This window comes from Ochotona curzoniae, unplaced genomic scaffold (genome assembly GCF_017591425.1).
Source record: "Ochotona curzoniae isolate NIBS_2020 unplaced genomic scaffold, NIBS_Ocur_1.0 scaffold_2453, whole genome shotgun sequence".
NCBI classification, from domain to species: Eukaryota; Metazoa; Chordata; class Mammalia; order Lagomorpha; family Ochotonidae; genus Ochotona; species Ochotona curzoniae.
Window position 1 is genome coordinate 11,619,133 of NW_024467094.1, and position 14,553 is coordinate 11,633,685.

A 14,553-nucleotide genomic window follows, 5' to 3' on the forward strand; every position below is an offset into this window, starting at 1 on the left:
ATGCTGGTGGCACGTGGGGTAGCTTGGCTTGCTACGGCGCGATGTCAGTCCCAATCCTCATTCTGATGCTATTTCCTTGTAAGTTTGTACAATTTAGTTTTCTGAAAGAGTCTTTTGTTTATTTGAAAGATTAAGTGAGAGGAAATACCAGTAGGATTGGACAAATCATTGCAGTAGCTGGGGTAGCAGAGGCCGAAGTGCTTGGACCGTTGTTTGTTGTTTTCTCAGGCACATTAGCAGGAAGCTGGATAGGAAGCAAAGCAGCCAGGATTCAAACCAATGCTCCGATATGGGAAGCTGGCATTATAGGCTTAACTCACCATGCCACAACAGCAGCCCCTGTGTAATTTGGTTTTCATTAATGACTGTTTGGGGCTGGCCTTGTGGCATTAGTGGTTGAAGTTGTCTCCTGTGATGCCAGCATCCTGTATGAGTACAGTTCAAGTCCTGGCTGTTCTACTTTAGATCCAGCTCCCTGCTAACCTGCCTGGGAAAGCTGCAGAAGATGGCCACAGTTATTTGGACCCTTAATGGGAGACCTGGCTCCTGGCTTTGGTCTTGCCCCCCTCAGGACTGTCGTGGCCATCTGGGGAATGAACCAGTGGGTAGAAGATTCTCTTTCTCTCTGTCTTTAAAGAAAATAAATAAATTCTTAGGGAAGAAAAAAAAAAGACTAACTACTGGCTCAAAAAATTCCTGAAGGTTCAGCAGACATCTCTGAGGAGCTGGTTCAGGCATCCCCAGGTTGTCATGGCTGTTGCCCAGGACACCTGGAGTTGGATGGAGGATGGAGTTGAGGCCAGGCAATGGATCCTGCTCACACTCTCTTCTCTCTCCTTAGATACTGTCCTTCATTCTTCACACGATCGTGCGAGGGTTCATCCACTCGGCTGTCGGAGGCCTCTATGCTGCCGTGTAAGTCCTGAGAGCTATGGGATCAAGTGAGCAGGCTGAGGCTGGGTCCCTGGGGTGTCGCTGGTGGGACCAAGGACCAGAGGTCAGGGCTAGGTGGCTCCAGCAGGGCTCGTCCTTGTGGACCAGAAGCCAGGGCCGGGGTTCCTGCTTGCAGGAAGATGTTTCAGTGGGCAGACAGCTGGGTGCTCTTAGGCCTTAGTGATTCACAGGAATCAAGCTGCTGGCCTGGCCAGTGCCCCCGGGGCAGTGCATTATGGCCTCAAGGGCCATTGCTCAGCCGTGTCCCAGGCTTGCCCAGGTCTCTGTGGTGCGATCAGACGGCTATCCGCAGAGCTCGGACCATGCATCACTGAGCCCCAAACATGCTAGGGTCCTGTCCCCGAACTATTCAGGCCACAGCTGAAATGCAGCCACCTTTTGCCGAAAGGCTACACATTCCGCAGGAACCACACTGTCCCTCCCTTGGCCCAGGGCCTGATTCCCAAACCAGAGCTGACACTGGGTGAGAATGACTCGCAGCCGCCCTGCCTCTGGGGCAGCAGAGCCCGCTCTTGGCCAAGATACATCCCAGAGCTCTCCCTGTCCCTGTAGCATCCCACGGGGTCATCCCAGGTCCACTGGCCCCCGCCTGGCTCCCACGGGCCCGGAGGAAGTGGTGGCTGCCCTGGCTGGGCCTGGGGGAATCGGGCAGGAGCTGTGATGCTGAGTTTCCGTGATTGCACAACACTCCTCTGGCCTAGAGCACTGCAGAGCCTGGCCAGCCTCCGAGCTGCTCACGGGGCCCACTTCCTGAGCCGCACGCTCCGGGCTGGCATTGTGCTTCCTGCTCAGCCCAGCCAGACACCCACAGGCCCAGGGCACCCCTGGTCAGGGCTTGCCCTCCTCAGAGTCTGGGGAGCCCCCAGGCTGTTCTGAAAGAGAAGCACTTGGCAGACGTACCTGCTTGTCAGCAAGAACACCAGGCGCTGGCACCCCATCCTGTTGGCTGCTCCTGTCTCTCCCTTCATCAGTGCCTCGGGTACAGCCTGGGCCCCACCTGCAGCCAGGCCGAGGCGAGGAGGGCCCAGGCCTGACGGTCTCAATCCCCCACCACCCCGACAGGTACCCCTCCACCCAGTTCGGCAGTCTCACGGGCCTGCAGTCTCTCATCAGTGCGCTCTTCGCTCTCCTGCAGCAGCCGCTGTTTCTGGCCATGATGGGGCCCCTCCAGGGTGACCCCCTATGGGTAAGGTTTGGCAGTGGGCTGGGAGGCTTCGCTCAAGGTGTGGGAGCTGTGGCTAGCACAAGTCACCTTGCCAATAGCAGACCTGACAGGAGTAGATTGGAGCACCTGCCCCGTTTCCCCATGGCTCTGGAAATGGGATCAACCTGAGATGGGGGCCTGGAAAGCTGGGGAATCCAGCCTGTCCTAGCTTGACCTGGGGGAAATGGAGGGCCCAGTGGCCCACCCCGTGACACACCCCTCCGCCCCACGTCCGCCCACAGGTGAATGTGGGGCTGCTCGCGGTGAGCATGCTGGGCTTCTGCCTGCCCCTCTACCTGGTCTGCTACCGGCGCCAGCTGGAGCGGCAGCTGCAGCAGAAGCAGGAGGACGACAAGCTTTTCCTCAAGATCAACGGCTCCTCCAACCGCGAGGCGTTTGTGTAGCACCGCTGCCCGTGCCTCTCGGACCGGCCCCTGTCCTCCTGCCCGCTCTGCCTGCTCCTGAGGACCTGTGCGCGCTCCAGGACCCTCCTTCACCGGCCGCCCCAGGGCCAGGGCGCTGCCTGAAGCTCTGCAGGGCAGGAGTGCCAGAGGGCTTAGGGGGAGTGCACCCCTGCTGCCAGAAGGGGGGTCTGCCCTGGCTTCACTCTGTCCCTGTCCCACCCCTGCCCGGGGAGCTGGGAGACTCTGGGGCGTCTGTAAGCAGACACTCACCCTCCCGAGCCTGCGTTCCACCTCTTGCCAACGCAGAGGAGTCTGCCACCCACTGCCTGCCACCTGCCCCTTGGCTGCATGCCCACCAGCCACGCCCACCGAGGACAAAGCTTGCTCTGTCTGTACCCCCTTGCCTGGCCTTCACCTCCTCCCCTGGCCAGTCTGAAGTTGCCTGAGGAAGGAAGGACCCACTTCCTGTTGTTGGTGCTAACTCCATTGTAATTCCAGCACCCTGTGGCCTGGATGCAGCCTGGCCTCCCTTTCAAGGCCAGTGGGGAAGTCTGGCAGGGGGCAGGAGGGTGGGCAGGTCATGAAGCACTCCAGGAGCCGAGGATGAGGCCAGCTGGTTGCCCCTCACCTCCTCCCTCTGGGCCTAGAAGCAGGGAGCATTTCCACTGCCACCTCGGTTTGGGGGTCTGCAGCCTGAGGGACCTTCAAGGCAGCCCCTCCCACCCCTTCCCCTCAACTGCTTGGTCCCTGGGGAGTGAGGCCCCGGCTCCCAGAGTCAGAGATCCAAGCAAATGGGTGTGTGAGGGGCAGAGGAGCGTGTGTGCAAGTATGTATGTGTGTATGAGATGGCTGTGGGCCGCGAGAGCTGGGCTCTGGGTGTCTGCAGATGCCCCACCGCCCAGAAGGGAGCCAGCCAGGCTTGCCGCTGGCCGGGCCTCGCTCAGGGCTGCGGGGTCACAGCACCCCCTGCTGGCTGACGGCGCCGGGGTGGGGGACCTGTGCCCGCGGGACAAACTCAGACCTCGGTGCCGATGGGGCTGGGTTGGTGTTCAGGTTTCTTTTAGTTTTACCACACTTCTTTTTTATAAAGCAATAAATCCATTTTGCTCCTGGCAAAGGGACGCCCCCTGCTGGCGTGTCAGTTAACGGCACCCTAGGTCGGGGGATAAAGGGTAAGATGAACTGCCACTGAGCAGTCCCTGGGCAGCTGCCGTCTGGGAACAGTCGGCGGCCAGGGAAGACCTCCCTGTCATGCCTCCCTGGCAGGTCGGGCCTGCACAGGTGCGATCCAACCCCACATCCCATTTATCCCTATTCCTTGGCTCCTGCTCGCGTGTCCTGTCGTCATCCCACAACTCCGAGGGCGACCCTGGGCAGCCACAGGCTCAAAGCAGAACAGCAGCCGTGGGTATGGGCGCGGCTTTGGGATGGACAGGGGCAGAGCCCCAGCTAGCTCTGCAGGCACAGTAGTGGCCCACCCTTAGCCCACGGAACTCCCGAGGCTCCAAACTGCTCATGTGAAACCATCACAGCCCAAGAGGCCAGAGGACCAGGCCCACCGTTCCCGGGATGCTAGTTCTGTGATGTGCTGCCCGCCCGATCACGCTCGCCAGCAGGGGGCGCGCGCTGCTGCCGGAGTGGCTCAGGGCGGGCTCCCTCCACTGCAGCAGCTGCCAGGATGCTTTCTGGCCTAGAGCTGTCAGCCTCACCTACGGTCCTCCCAACCCTCCCCGGGAGGACGAAGAGGACAGGGTCCCTTCTAGGTCGGAACTAGTGTCACAGTTGGGCAGGCACAGCCAGTACTGTCCCTTGTGGTACTCAGACCTAGCCAGAGTGGGAAGTACGGGCTCTTCCTGCCAGCCAGTTGAGGGCAGGAGATTGGCCAGGACCAATGGGGCGTGGAGCTCAGAAGCATCTGAGTGGAAGGGGATCCAGAGGTTGAAGCTAGCCGGATTGGTGCTTTGCCCACTACACCCCTTGTCAGAGACCAGTCCTGCCCTGTGCAGAGGTGACATTTGTACCCATTACCCTTGGGCCCAGCAGTGGTAGCAGGCCTGAAGTTCACTATATAGCATCTTTGTGATTTTTATGCTTGGAAAAGTTTGATACTCAGAGAGGGGCAGTAACTAGCTCCACCTGGAAGCAGGACCGCCCAGAGCCCTCTTGCTGCTGGGGCAGCCGAGATCTTGCAGGCCAGAACTGTCTGCCTGGGCCTCCTGGCTCTAGATCCCTAGGGACCAGGAGTGGGGTGAGCCTGGCCTGGACAGTTGTTTGGTCTTGGAGAATTATAGGGGCCCTCAAGTTGAAGAAGGAACCATGGGCTGCTCCCCGGGAGTGGGCACCAATGGCTATGTTCTCACCGCGACATTCGGCAGGGCGGTTGGCGGGCAGTGCCTGGAGCCCCTCCCCAGTCTCACCAGACCTGGGAGACCGAGTTCCCTGAGGCTTGGCCTTCTCCAAACTTCCAGGCCTCCTCAAGGCCAAGGTTATGTCTGTGCAGTCCATTCTCCTCACCATCATCTCTTGCCAGTAGCATCCTGGTCAGAACTTCTGGAACCCTCCAGGTGGTCCTGGGCTGTGCAGAGTGAGGGAGGCACCCTGTGACCCTGTGGGCCAGGGAGTGCCTGGCGTTGGCATCACTGTCATTCAGACAGGTGGCAGGACTAGGGCCCTCACATGTTAGTCTGCGACAAGGTGAGGGCGAACCGAGGTGAGAGGTACACTCTAGTTCTGGTAGTCCCCACCACTCAGGCTGCAGGGTCCCTAAAAGCAGAAGTTGCCTTGTCTGTGCTAGTGACCAAGGCCCACCTTGTGGCTGGTAGTCTCTTCCCCTCAATACTGTGCTGCTAGGAATTCAGACCCCTAACGCTAGGCTGCAGGCCAGACTCGCCCTAGCCCCTGGGTTAGGATAGCCCCTTCCTCGACCTGAGTGTTGTAAGGAGCTGCAGCATCCCCCTGCCAGCACCGAGCCATTGCTTGTACCCCTTGGTCTCGCTCACCCTAAGGTGGACACAGAGCCCCTGGCAGCTCCTAGCCTCTTTGCTTCTCCTAGGAGGCAATGAGGGAGGAGCAAAAGCAAGAGGCCCCACAGGTCCTGTTAGTGACTCAGTTTTCTTATCAACATGCCAGAGGCCAGCCTGCCCTTACCACCAGGGGATGCTTGCAGGCACTGCTCTCTGCACCCTGCTGGCCCACCACGTGCCAGCTGCACCCCCTGTGACCCTGAAAGTGCAGATGGCATTGGGTGTGAAGTCCCCCACCCCCAGACACATGACTACATACCTGCCACTTATGGTGGCTCTGACCATGAGATGCGTGACCAGGGTAGTGACCGCCCTCGTTTAAGACCTCCTTGTTTAAGCAGAAGCCTTAAGCTGTGGCATCCTTGTTCACATTCTTTGCTGCCTTTTCATATCTTCATAAGATGTTTGGCCAAAAAAAAGCAACTCAAGATAATGTGTAAGTGCTAGCCAGATATTCACTGAGTGGGGCAGCTTCAGCCAGCTTCCAGCCGGCTGCTCCATGTGTGTGGAGTGTGTGTGTGAGAGCGAGATTGAGAGAGAGAGAGAGGTGTCCTGGGCACCTCGGGATGTCTGGGGACTCCTCCACGTGCCTGATTATCCACAGGGAGAACAAGGAAACAATGTTGCCTGGTGAAATGCCTTTGTGTTTCAGAAGGAACTCAGGCCCTTAACCTTCCGAGGTGCCTGAATGCTCAGGCTGTCCCGTGTTGATAGGGCCGTGCCATGTCACTGACAGCTTGGTCACTGGCCCTGCCCCTTGGCTATTTCTAGCACCTGGCTTGCTCCTTGGCACACCAGAAGTCCTCAATAAACGTGCACTGAGAATGACCTGGAACTGCTTCCCCAGGTCACTGTGCGTAGCCTCACCTGTAGGTTCCATCCAACCTTGGGTTTCCTGACCCCACTCTTGCTCCAGCCTGTGTCTGCTGCTTTTGCTTTTGTGCGAGGGTTGGGGTACAGAGACCAGGGTTGTTGGGAATTCTAAGTTTGATTTTTAAGCCTTCCCCCCCACCCTGGGATTTGCTTATTTATTCTCATTTGGAAGGCTGGACTACACAGTGAAAGCAAGAAAGATATCCTCCATGCACTGAGTCAATCCTCAAATGGCTGCAGCAGCCAAGCCCGGACCGAGCCAAAGCCAGGAGCCTGGGGCTGCATCTGGGCTCCCATGTGGGTAGCAGGGGCCCAACACTTAGGCCGTCCTCTGCTACTTTCTGGGTCATGCCAGCAGAGCGCTGGACCAGAAGCAGAGCAGCCAAGACTCAAACCTGCACTCTGATGTGGGGTGTTGGTGCTGCCAAATTTGGACTTAATCGCAGCCCTTCTTTTCTGTTCTAAGATTTGTTTGCTTTAAGAAGAGGGCAGTGGGCCTGTCTCAGTAGCCTAGTGGCTAAAGTCTTTGCTTTACATGCGCCAGGATCCCATGTGGGTGCCAGTTCTAATCCCAGTTGTTCCACTTTCCATCCAGCTCCCTGCTTGTTACCTAGGGAAGCAGTAGAGGACGGCCCAAAGCCTTGGGACCCTGTATCCACCCACGTGGGAGACCCAGAAGAGGCTCCTGGCTTCAGATCAGCTCAGTTACGGCTGTTGTGGCCATTTGGGGAGTGAACTAGTGGACAGAAGATCTTTCTGTATTTCCTTCTCTCTGTATATCTGCCTTTCCGACAACAACAAAAATAAAATTAAAATCCAGTAAAAAAAAAAAAAGGGTGGGGGAGGCAGCATAGAGTAGAAGGGAGAGGTTGATAGACACCCCCATTGGTCACCCCCTAAGTGTCCGCAAAGGGCAGGCCTGAGCCATTTAGGCCACTAGGTCTCCCACATCGGTGGCAGAGGTGTTTTCTGCCTTCCCTGAGCACATCAGCAGGAAACAGGGTTTGGAAAAGAGCAGCCTGGGTTAGACTAGCACACATATGGGCTGTGGGCTTAATAAACAGTGGTTTAACCCTTTGCGCTACAATGCCAGTCCCAGAATTCTGGTTCTGAAGGGAACTCCTCTTTGTTTATCCCGAGGCAGTGGTCGGGGAGCTGATTGTCCTTTCCACAGGTTTCCTAGTAAACCAGCCACCTTCCTACCAGAGCCCTAGGTAGAGGCAGCAAGCAGCAGTGAGCCACTGGCTGTCCCCAGAGGATTCCCACCTGGGCCTGTGGGGTGAGGTGTGGTGGGGGGCTTGCCTGGTCAGGCCCTGATCCTGCTTGGCACAGGCGACTTGAGAAGGTATGAGCAGCTGTCCCCCAGAAGGAGCTACGCAGGGCTGCCCCTGGTTGGCATGTAGACACAGAAGCAGGGCTTTGTCACCTTCCAGGTCCCCACCTGTGAGGGAGATACAGTGAACTGCTTGCCTAGCACAAGGAGAGCCCTGGCAGACAGCATGACCCTGACCTGGGAGCTGGGGACACAGGAGGACCTGGCCCTAATCCAAGGGGACAACTGTGACACAGCTCCATTCGGTCATGGTCATGCGGAAAAGAGCCCAAGCTTGCGCGCTCTCCCTTTTTTCCAAGAGACGCTGGAAATCCTGAGTTCTATATAAAAGATCTCATTTTCAAAGGCTCACTAAAAAAAGATTTTTTTTTTAAGGCAAATACCACAGCTGCTCAGATAGATTTTAACCCTGTTGGAGGAGGGGGAGAGTTGGGGAGCGGGGCAAAGTCTCCCAGCCTCTGCTGATGCCTGGAATGGAGACGTTAGCTGCTCAGGGAATGTTGGCGGGGGCTGTTTTTATTTTGCTTTATATTTATTTATTTTAAGAGAGAACGTGAGGCAGAAATAACAGAAAAGGCTGCAGCGGACAGCAAAGCTGGGAGAGCAGCCTGCTGGCAGCTGCTGGCACAGCACAGGGAAGAAGGTGGAAAGAATGAAACTCAGTCTCCCCCAGATATCCAGAGATGGGTTACAGGCGCCATGGGCACCCAGGCAGGAGCCAGAGCCAGGCAGCCTCCGCGGAGTAGCTGCAGGAGCTTGTAGGCACTGACGCTGAGCCAGTGGGGTGGAAGAGATGCAGACAGAACAGGGACCAGGACCTCAGAGCCAGGGATTGTGGCCTGCAAGAAAGAGCTGCTTTTTCTCCAGCTGCTGGTAAGCCTGGAGCAAGCCGCTCTGGGGACGGAGCCTGGCCATCCCGTCTTCCTTTCAGCACCTGTCCCCAGTACCCACATTTGCTGATGTGCCCTCATCTGGCCCAGGGAGCCCAGCAGCTCACACACCCTCCCTGCCAAAGCAGACAATGCTCTTGTCCCCAGTCCACGGGTGAAGAAGCTGAGGCCCTGAGAGGTCATGTCACTCGCACAAGGTGACATCACAAGTAGGAGAGGCTGGGCTGAGGTGCCGCGGCCTCCGGCACCTGGGGGTCTGTCCCTCAGAGTGGGGGCAGGGCTCAGCTGCAGAAGGGAGTGACCTTGGCATGAGATGCTCTTTGGCAAAGCTGCCAAAGAGATAGAAAATATGTAAGAAACAGAGCTAAAAACATGAGGCTGGCAGGAAGGGCCCTTGTTTGTATACAGAACTACTCTAAAAGTCAACTACGAGATAACAATTGGTATCCAACAGGGGAATTTGTGTAGGAATTGTGGGAGAGAGTTTCTCTAAAACACTCTTGGTTCTGTCAGTTGTGTAATGTGCTGTGGGTTTGGAAGGAGATACTGATGTTTCTAAAATGTCCCCTGGAACCTGCAGGCTGGGCCAGCACAATGAGTGAGACCCACCTTTGTTTTACATTTTTAAATTTAAATATATTTTTTAAAAGATTTATTTATTTTTGTTATAAAGTCAGATATACAGAGAGGAGGAGAGACAGAGAAGATCTTCAGTCCGATGATTCACTCCCCAAGTGACCACAACAGCCAGTGCTGCGCTGATCCGAAGCCAGGAACCAGGAACCTCTTCTGGGTCTCCCATGAGGGTGCAGGGTCCCAAGGCTTTGGGCCGTCCTCGACTGCTTTCCCAGGCCACAAGCAGGGAGCTGGATGGGAAGTGGAGCCTCCAGGACTAAAACCGGCACTCCTATGGGATCCCGGGGCATTCAAGACGAGGACTTTAGCTGCTGGGCCAAGCTGCGGGGCCCTAAATTAAAATATTTAAAATATATTTATTTATTTGAAAGGCAGGATGGGGAAGGTGCACAGAGCGATTCCATCTGCTGCTTCATTCCCCAAATGGCCTTGAGGATAGAGGCTGGGTCAGGCTGCAGCCAGGATCTGGAATTCCAGCCGAGTCTCCCACGTGGGCCAGGGGTCCAAGGGCGTGGACCAGCCTCAGCTGCTTCCCTAGGGAACTCCAGCAGGGAGCTGGAAGGGAAGCAGAGCAGCTGGACATCAAAGGAGCTTTCCGATATAGAATGCACATGCCACAAATAGCAGACCAAACACCCAGACCCTTCTAATTTATTTTTTTAAAGCTATGTTCCTTTATAAAATACCTAAAGATTTATCTGGTTAATTACTTGAAAAACAATGCTACAGAGAGAACAAGGGATGACTTGAGCAAGAGAGATAGATTGATTTTCTGTTCAGAGGTTCACTCTGCAAATGGCCATAATGGCCAGGGCTGAGTCACCTGAAGTCCCCAGGAGCAGGGCACTGCCTCTGGATCTCCCGTGTGGGTGCAGGGGCTCAGGCACTCTGCCATCTTCTGCTCCTCTCAGGTACCTCAGCAGGGAGCTGATCACAAATAGAGCAGCTGTGATTTCAGATGCCAGCAGGACACATGGTGGTTGAACCCCCTGAGAGCAAGTGGAAAGTGTAAATGACTGGTCGCAGGAACCAGCTTGGTGCAGAGGGGGGTTCCGTAAGGCTGTCACAAGCTCCGGCAGCTGCGGCCGAATCTTCCAGCGTGACAGGAGACGCAGGGACCATCCAGTCTCCACTTACACTCCAGCCAGCAGGCTCTGCCCTGGCCTCCCTGTCTCCAGAAGCCCACACATGGGGCATCCCTAAGGGCATGTGGCCATGCTGTTCCTGCCTCCTCCACCTCTGGGTCAGATCTCCGTGTCCTGACCACCTCCATGTCCCCTGCAAGCCTCTCCCACACTGTCCTGTGAGCCGCAGGTTACTTGGGCTGCTACCCACCGTTTTACACAAGGGCAAGTTCTCCTGCATATCTGAGAGCCGGTCAGAACAAGCTGGTTATGGGATGTATGTATATCCCATACTTTCAAATAAATAAATCTTTATTAATATATGTAACATTATACACACACACAGATTGATTTATTTGAAAGGCAGAGTTACAGAGAGAGGGAGAGACAATTTCCATCTGCTGGTTCACTCCCCAAATGGCAGCCAACAGATAGGGTGTGCCAGGACAGAGCCAGGGCCTAGAACTCCATGAGGGTCTTCCACAAAGGTACAAGGCCCATGCACTCGGGCCATCTTCCATTGCTTTCCCAGGCTCGTTAGCAAGGAGCTGGATAGGAAGCGCAGCAGGGCCTGCCCTGTGGTGTAGTGCATAAAGCTAAGGCCTGCAATGTCAGCATCCCATACAGACACTTGTTCAAATCCTAACTGCTCCACTTCCGATTCAGCTCCCTGCTGAATGCGCCTGGGAAAAGCAACAAAAGATGACCCAAGTGCGCGGAGCCCTGTCACTCATGCGGGCGGAGAAGCAGCTCTGGCCCAGCCCTGACTGCTGTGGCCATCTGCGCTGCCAACAAAATTTGCATACTTTCACTATGATTATTTTTACGTAATTTTTCCTGGCTTCTCCACCCCGCCTCCCCACACACACACACCACTGCAGAGGCCCAAGCATGCACAGGCGCATCCGTTCCTCTGGCTGCACCTCCGTGCCTGTAGCGCCTCCTTCCTACCCAGGCCTGGCGGTGCGGTCTCCACCGTCCTAACCAGGCCCGGAGTTGGGGTCTCCGCCGCCCGGGCTCCACCTGGCGAAGCCGCGGCCCATTTATGGTCGGCAGGGGGCGGGCCCGAGCAGGCTCCGCCTCGCCTCGCTGAGGTCAGCGCGCACGGCTGCGTGTGACGCTCTGGTTGCCGCAGAGACGCCCCGCCCCCGCGCGGCGCTGCGGACCCGGAGCTCCGGGCGGCGTCGGCAGCGGCGCGGGAGGCGGCGAGGCCGGGCGGGCAGCAGCCGGGACGGAGCGGACCACGACGAGGACGCACAGGCAGCCGGGCCGGGCCGGGCCACGGGGACAGCGGCCGCCGGGAAGCGGGCGGGAGGCCGGGCGGGCAGCGGGCAGCCGCCGAGCCGCGAAGCGACATGGTGCTGCTCAAGGAGTAGTGAGTGTCCGCTCGGCCGTGCGGAAGCGAGAAGGAAGGGCGGCGGAGGGAGGGGGTGCTGTCGGGGATGGCGAGCCGGGAGGCCGGCGGCCCGGCGGGCGGAGATGGAGAGAGAGCCTCGTAGGCGACAGGGACCTGGAGTGCCGGACAGCGCCCGAGGTGGCGCGCCCAAGGGGTAGTGAGGGCCCAGCAGGCCCGAGGAGAGGACAGGGGGCCAGCGAGGGCCCGGCAGGGCCAGTGGCAGGGTCAAGGAGACAGCGATAGCTGGGCAGGGCAGGAGGAGAGGGGGACGGAGGGCGCTGGAGGAGATGCAGGGTGGTCCACCGCGGCGGGGGCGCGAGGAGCAAGAGGAAGAGGGCAAGATGAGACCTGCAAGAGGGGCCAGCGGACCCAGCGGGCAGGGACGGACTTATCTGAGGGGCAAGGGACAGTCGAGCAAGGACAGGCAGGGCCGGTGAGCTGGCCACGGCTGGGGAGGGGCTTGGACGGGAGGAAGGGGCAGGGACGATCAGATAAGACAGCTGGGGAATGGAGTTGAGATGCTGGGCAGGAGGAGCGAGGACACCTGAGTGTGAGGCATCCTGGGGCGGGGGAGGAGGACTGGGAAAAAAAGGGCTGGGAAACCAGAGCCAGGCTTGGGTGGGGGCAGGAGGGCCTCGGAGTCCAGGCTGAGGGCGCCAAGATGGGCTGGCGGGACAGGGTGCCCTGTGAGTGAATGCAAGGCAAGTCTGGAGAAAAGATTGGGATTTGAGGGATGCAGGAGATGCTGGGAGGGCTCTTGACTGACATCCTGCTGCGGTGATGGAGAGGGCTGGGAAGTTAACACTGGTAACTTTAGAGACTGCAGAGAAAGTGTCTGTCAGTGAAATGCACCTAGTATGGGGAGGGGTGGGGGGGTATGCCAGAGCTGGCTGGTCTGTAGGGACGAGTCTTGGTGCAGAGTTGGGACAGTTGCTTTGAGGAATTGAGATTCCCGTAAAGCCATCAGCTGGAGAAAGGCAGTGAAGGGTGGCGAAGTTAGTGGCGCCTGGGGAGAAGCCGCAGGCAGCTGGGCTGGTGCCTGAAACCCGGGCCTGGATGACAGGCAGCCGTGTCGGGAATGCTACATCTTTCAAATACAAGGTGACCCATCCCTGGGACTCCTGACTTCAAGTAAACGCCCCAAGACCTCTATTTCCACACGGAATTGGGGAGAGGTGTTAGATGTGTCCCTGCAGGATTTACAAGGAACCTGGCTTCCCTCAAGGAGGAGGAAGTGGGCCTCGTTGGGCCGGAAGCCCCCTCCCCTCGGCGTGGCAGCCTTGGATGATGTCCACGGAGGGCATAGTGTGTGTAGTCCTCTGGGCAGCCAGGCTGCAGTGCCCAGGGCTCTTCAGTGTGTGTAGTTGCAGGTGCTTTGCCTGCCCGCAGCAGGCACGCTCCCTGGGAGATGCTCAGGGCATCCAGGACATCGCACGGAGTCCCGCGAGCAAAGGCACAGAGAGCCAGCTGTCATCCCAGCTGGACCTCTCATAGGAGGTTCTGCCACCTGTGTGTGGACAGGCAGGCTGATGTCAGCCAGGCTGAGACCAGCACCCCGGAAGGCGCACGGAAAACTGGGGCGCTTGTCATGTTCATCCTGAGCATGCCAGTCATCTCTCACCTGGTCCCAGTTGGACCATAGAATGGAGCGACCCTCAGGAAAAGAAAGAAACCCACAGAAGTGTTCTCTGAGTGGCTCTCGGCAGCAAAGCCTCTTTTCTGGTACCTCCTCCCTTCCCCTTGAAGGCTGCTAGGACAAGGTCCCAGGTGCCAGGGATGCAGACCCTGCTTGGCATCTGCAGTCCCTTCCTGCCCAACATGCAGCCTGTGTGTGCATGCCCGGACAGGGGACAGGGCATGATGAGAGGGCCTCCTAGGCCCCCAACTGTGGCTGCAGGCTACTGGCGCGGGAAGGGTGTGTGTGAAGGTCACGCTGAAGTGAGTGTGGCTCCAGCCTCCTCTGTCTTTGGAGCTGTACCCTCTTGCTGCTGCTGCCGCTCCTGCGGTGGTGCTTTAGTGCCCAGCAGCAAAGGAGTTGGGTCTGGATGTGCGGCTCCCGTGTGAGCAGTCAGTGGCCGGATGCTTGCTGTCTGTTTCTCACTGGGGGTGCCTGGGGAGAGAGACCTTGTGCCCGCCCCAGGACCTCAAGTTGTCCCTGTTTATTTTTTCTGACACTTCCTCTAACACGATTTCCCCCTGATTTGATTTCTGCAAATTCCTGGATGTGATTTCTGCTGTGCTCTTGAAGATGAAAGGTTTATTGTTTTCTAGGAAGTTTCTTCTGAGGGTGTGGGGATTCTGGTCTCTAACTTGGGAGCTTTTTTTTTTCACCCTACACCGCTGGCTGTCTATGTTCGCGGCAGGATGAATGACAAGGCTGTTGTTACTTGAGTCCTGTGTTAGCACACAGGGGACTTGGAGCCCATTTTGTTTTTCCTGCCACTTTGTGTGGCGCCTCGCCGTGGTGCTGGCTCCTCAGGCCCCTGTCTCTGTGTGCTGCTTGCTTCCCAGTGGACCATGTGCAGCCAGAGAACAGGGAGCTGGCAGCCAGCTTGAAGCAGGGGCCTGGCTGGTGGACCCACCATTTGGGCGGGAGGCTTGGCTGCTCTTGCTCCATCCACCAAGCACACCTGACATAGGAGGGGCCTGGCTTAACTTGTATGAAGATAACAAAAGCTTGCCTTGCGTTTATTTATTTGAAAAAGAGAGAGAAAAA

The 14,553-nt window shown here is 57.4% G+C and overlaps 2 protein-coding genes across 5 annotated transcripts in view; both read left to right on the top strand.

Moving 5' to 3' along the window:
* SLC43A2 (solute carrier family 43 member 2) overlaps positions 1-6,557 on the top strand; it is a 38,052-nt gene extending 31,495 nt beyond the window's left edge. For all 4 annotated transcript variants that reach the window (XM_041001637.1, XM_041001638.1, XM_041001639.1 and 1 more), the window contains exons 12-14: positions 842-915; positions 2,017-2,140; positions 2,401-6,557. In XM_041001637.1, coding sequence (XP_040857571.1) covers positions 842-915; positions 2,017-2,140; positions 2,401-2,562 — 360 coding nt within the window. In that variant the 3' untranslated portion in view covers positions 2,563-6,557. The remainder of the gene's footprint in view (positions 1-841; positions 916-2,016; positions 2,141-2,400) is intronic.
* Positions 6,558-11,667: 5,110 nt separating this feature from the next.
* PITPNA (phosphatidylinositol transfer protein alpha) overlaps positions 11,668-14,553 on the top strand; it is a 35,655-nt gene continuing 32,769 nt past the window's right edge. Inside the window, exon 1 of the mRNA XM_041000261.1 lies at positions 11,668-11,816. Within this exon, the coding sequence (XP_040856195.1) occupies positions 11,797-11,816 (20 nt within the window). The 5' untranslated portion in view covers positions 11,668-11,796. The remainder of the gene's footprint in view (positions 11,817-14,553) is intronic.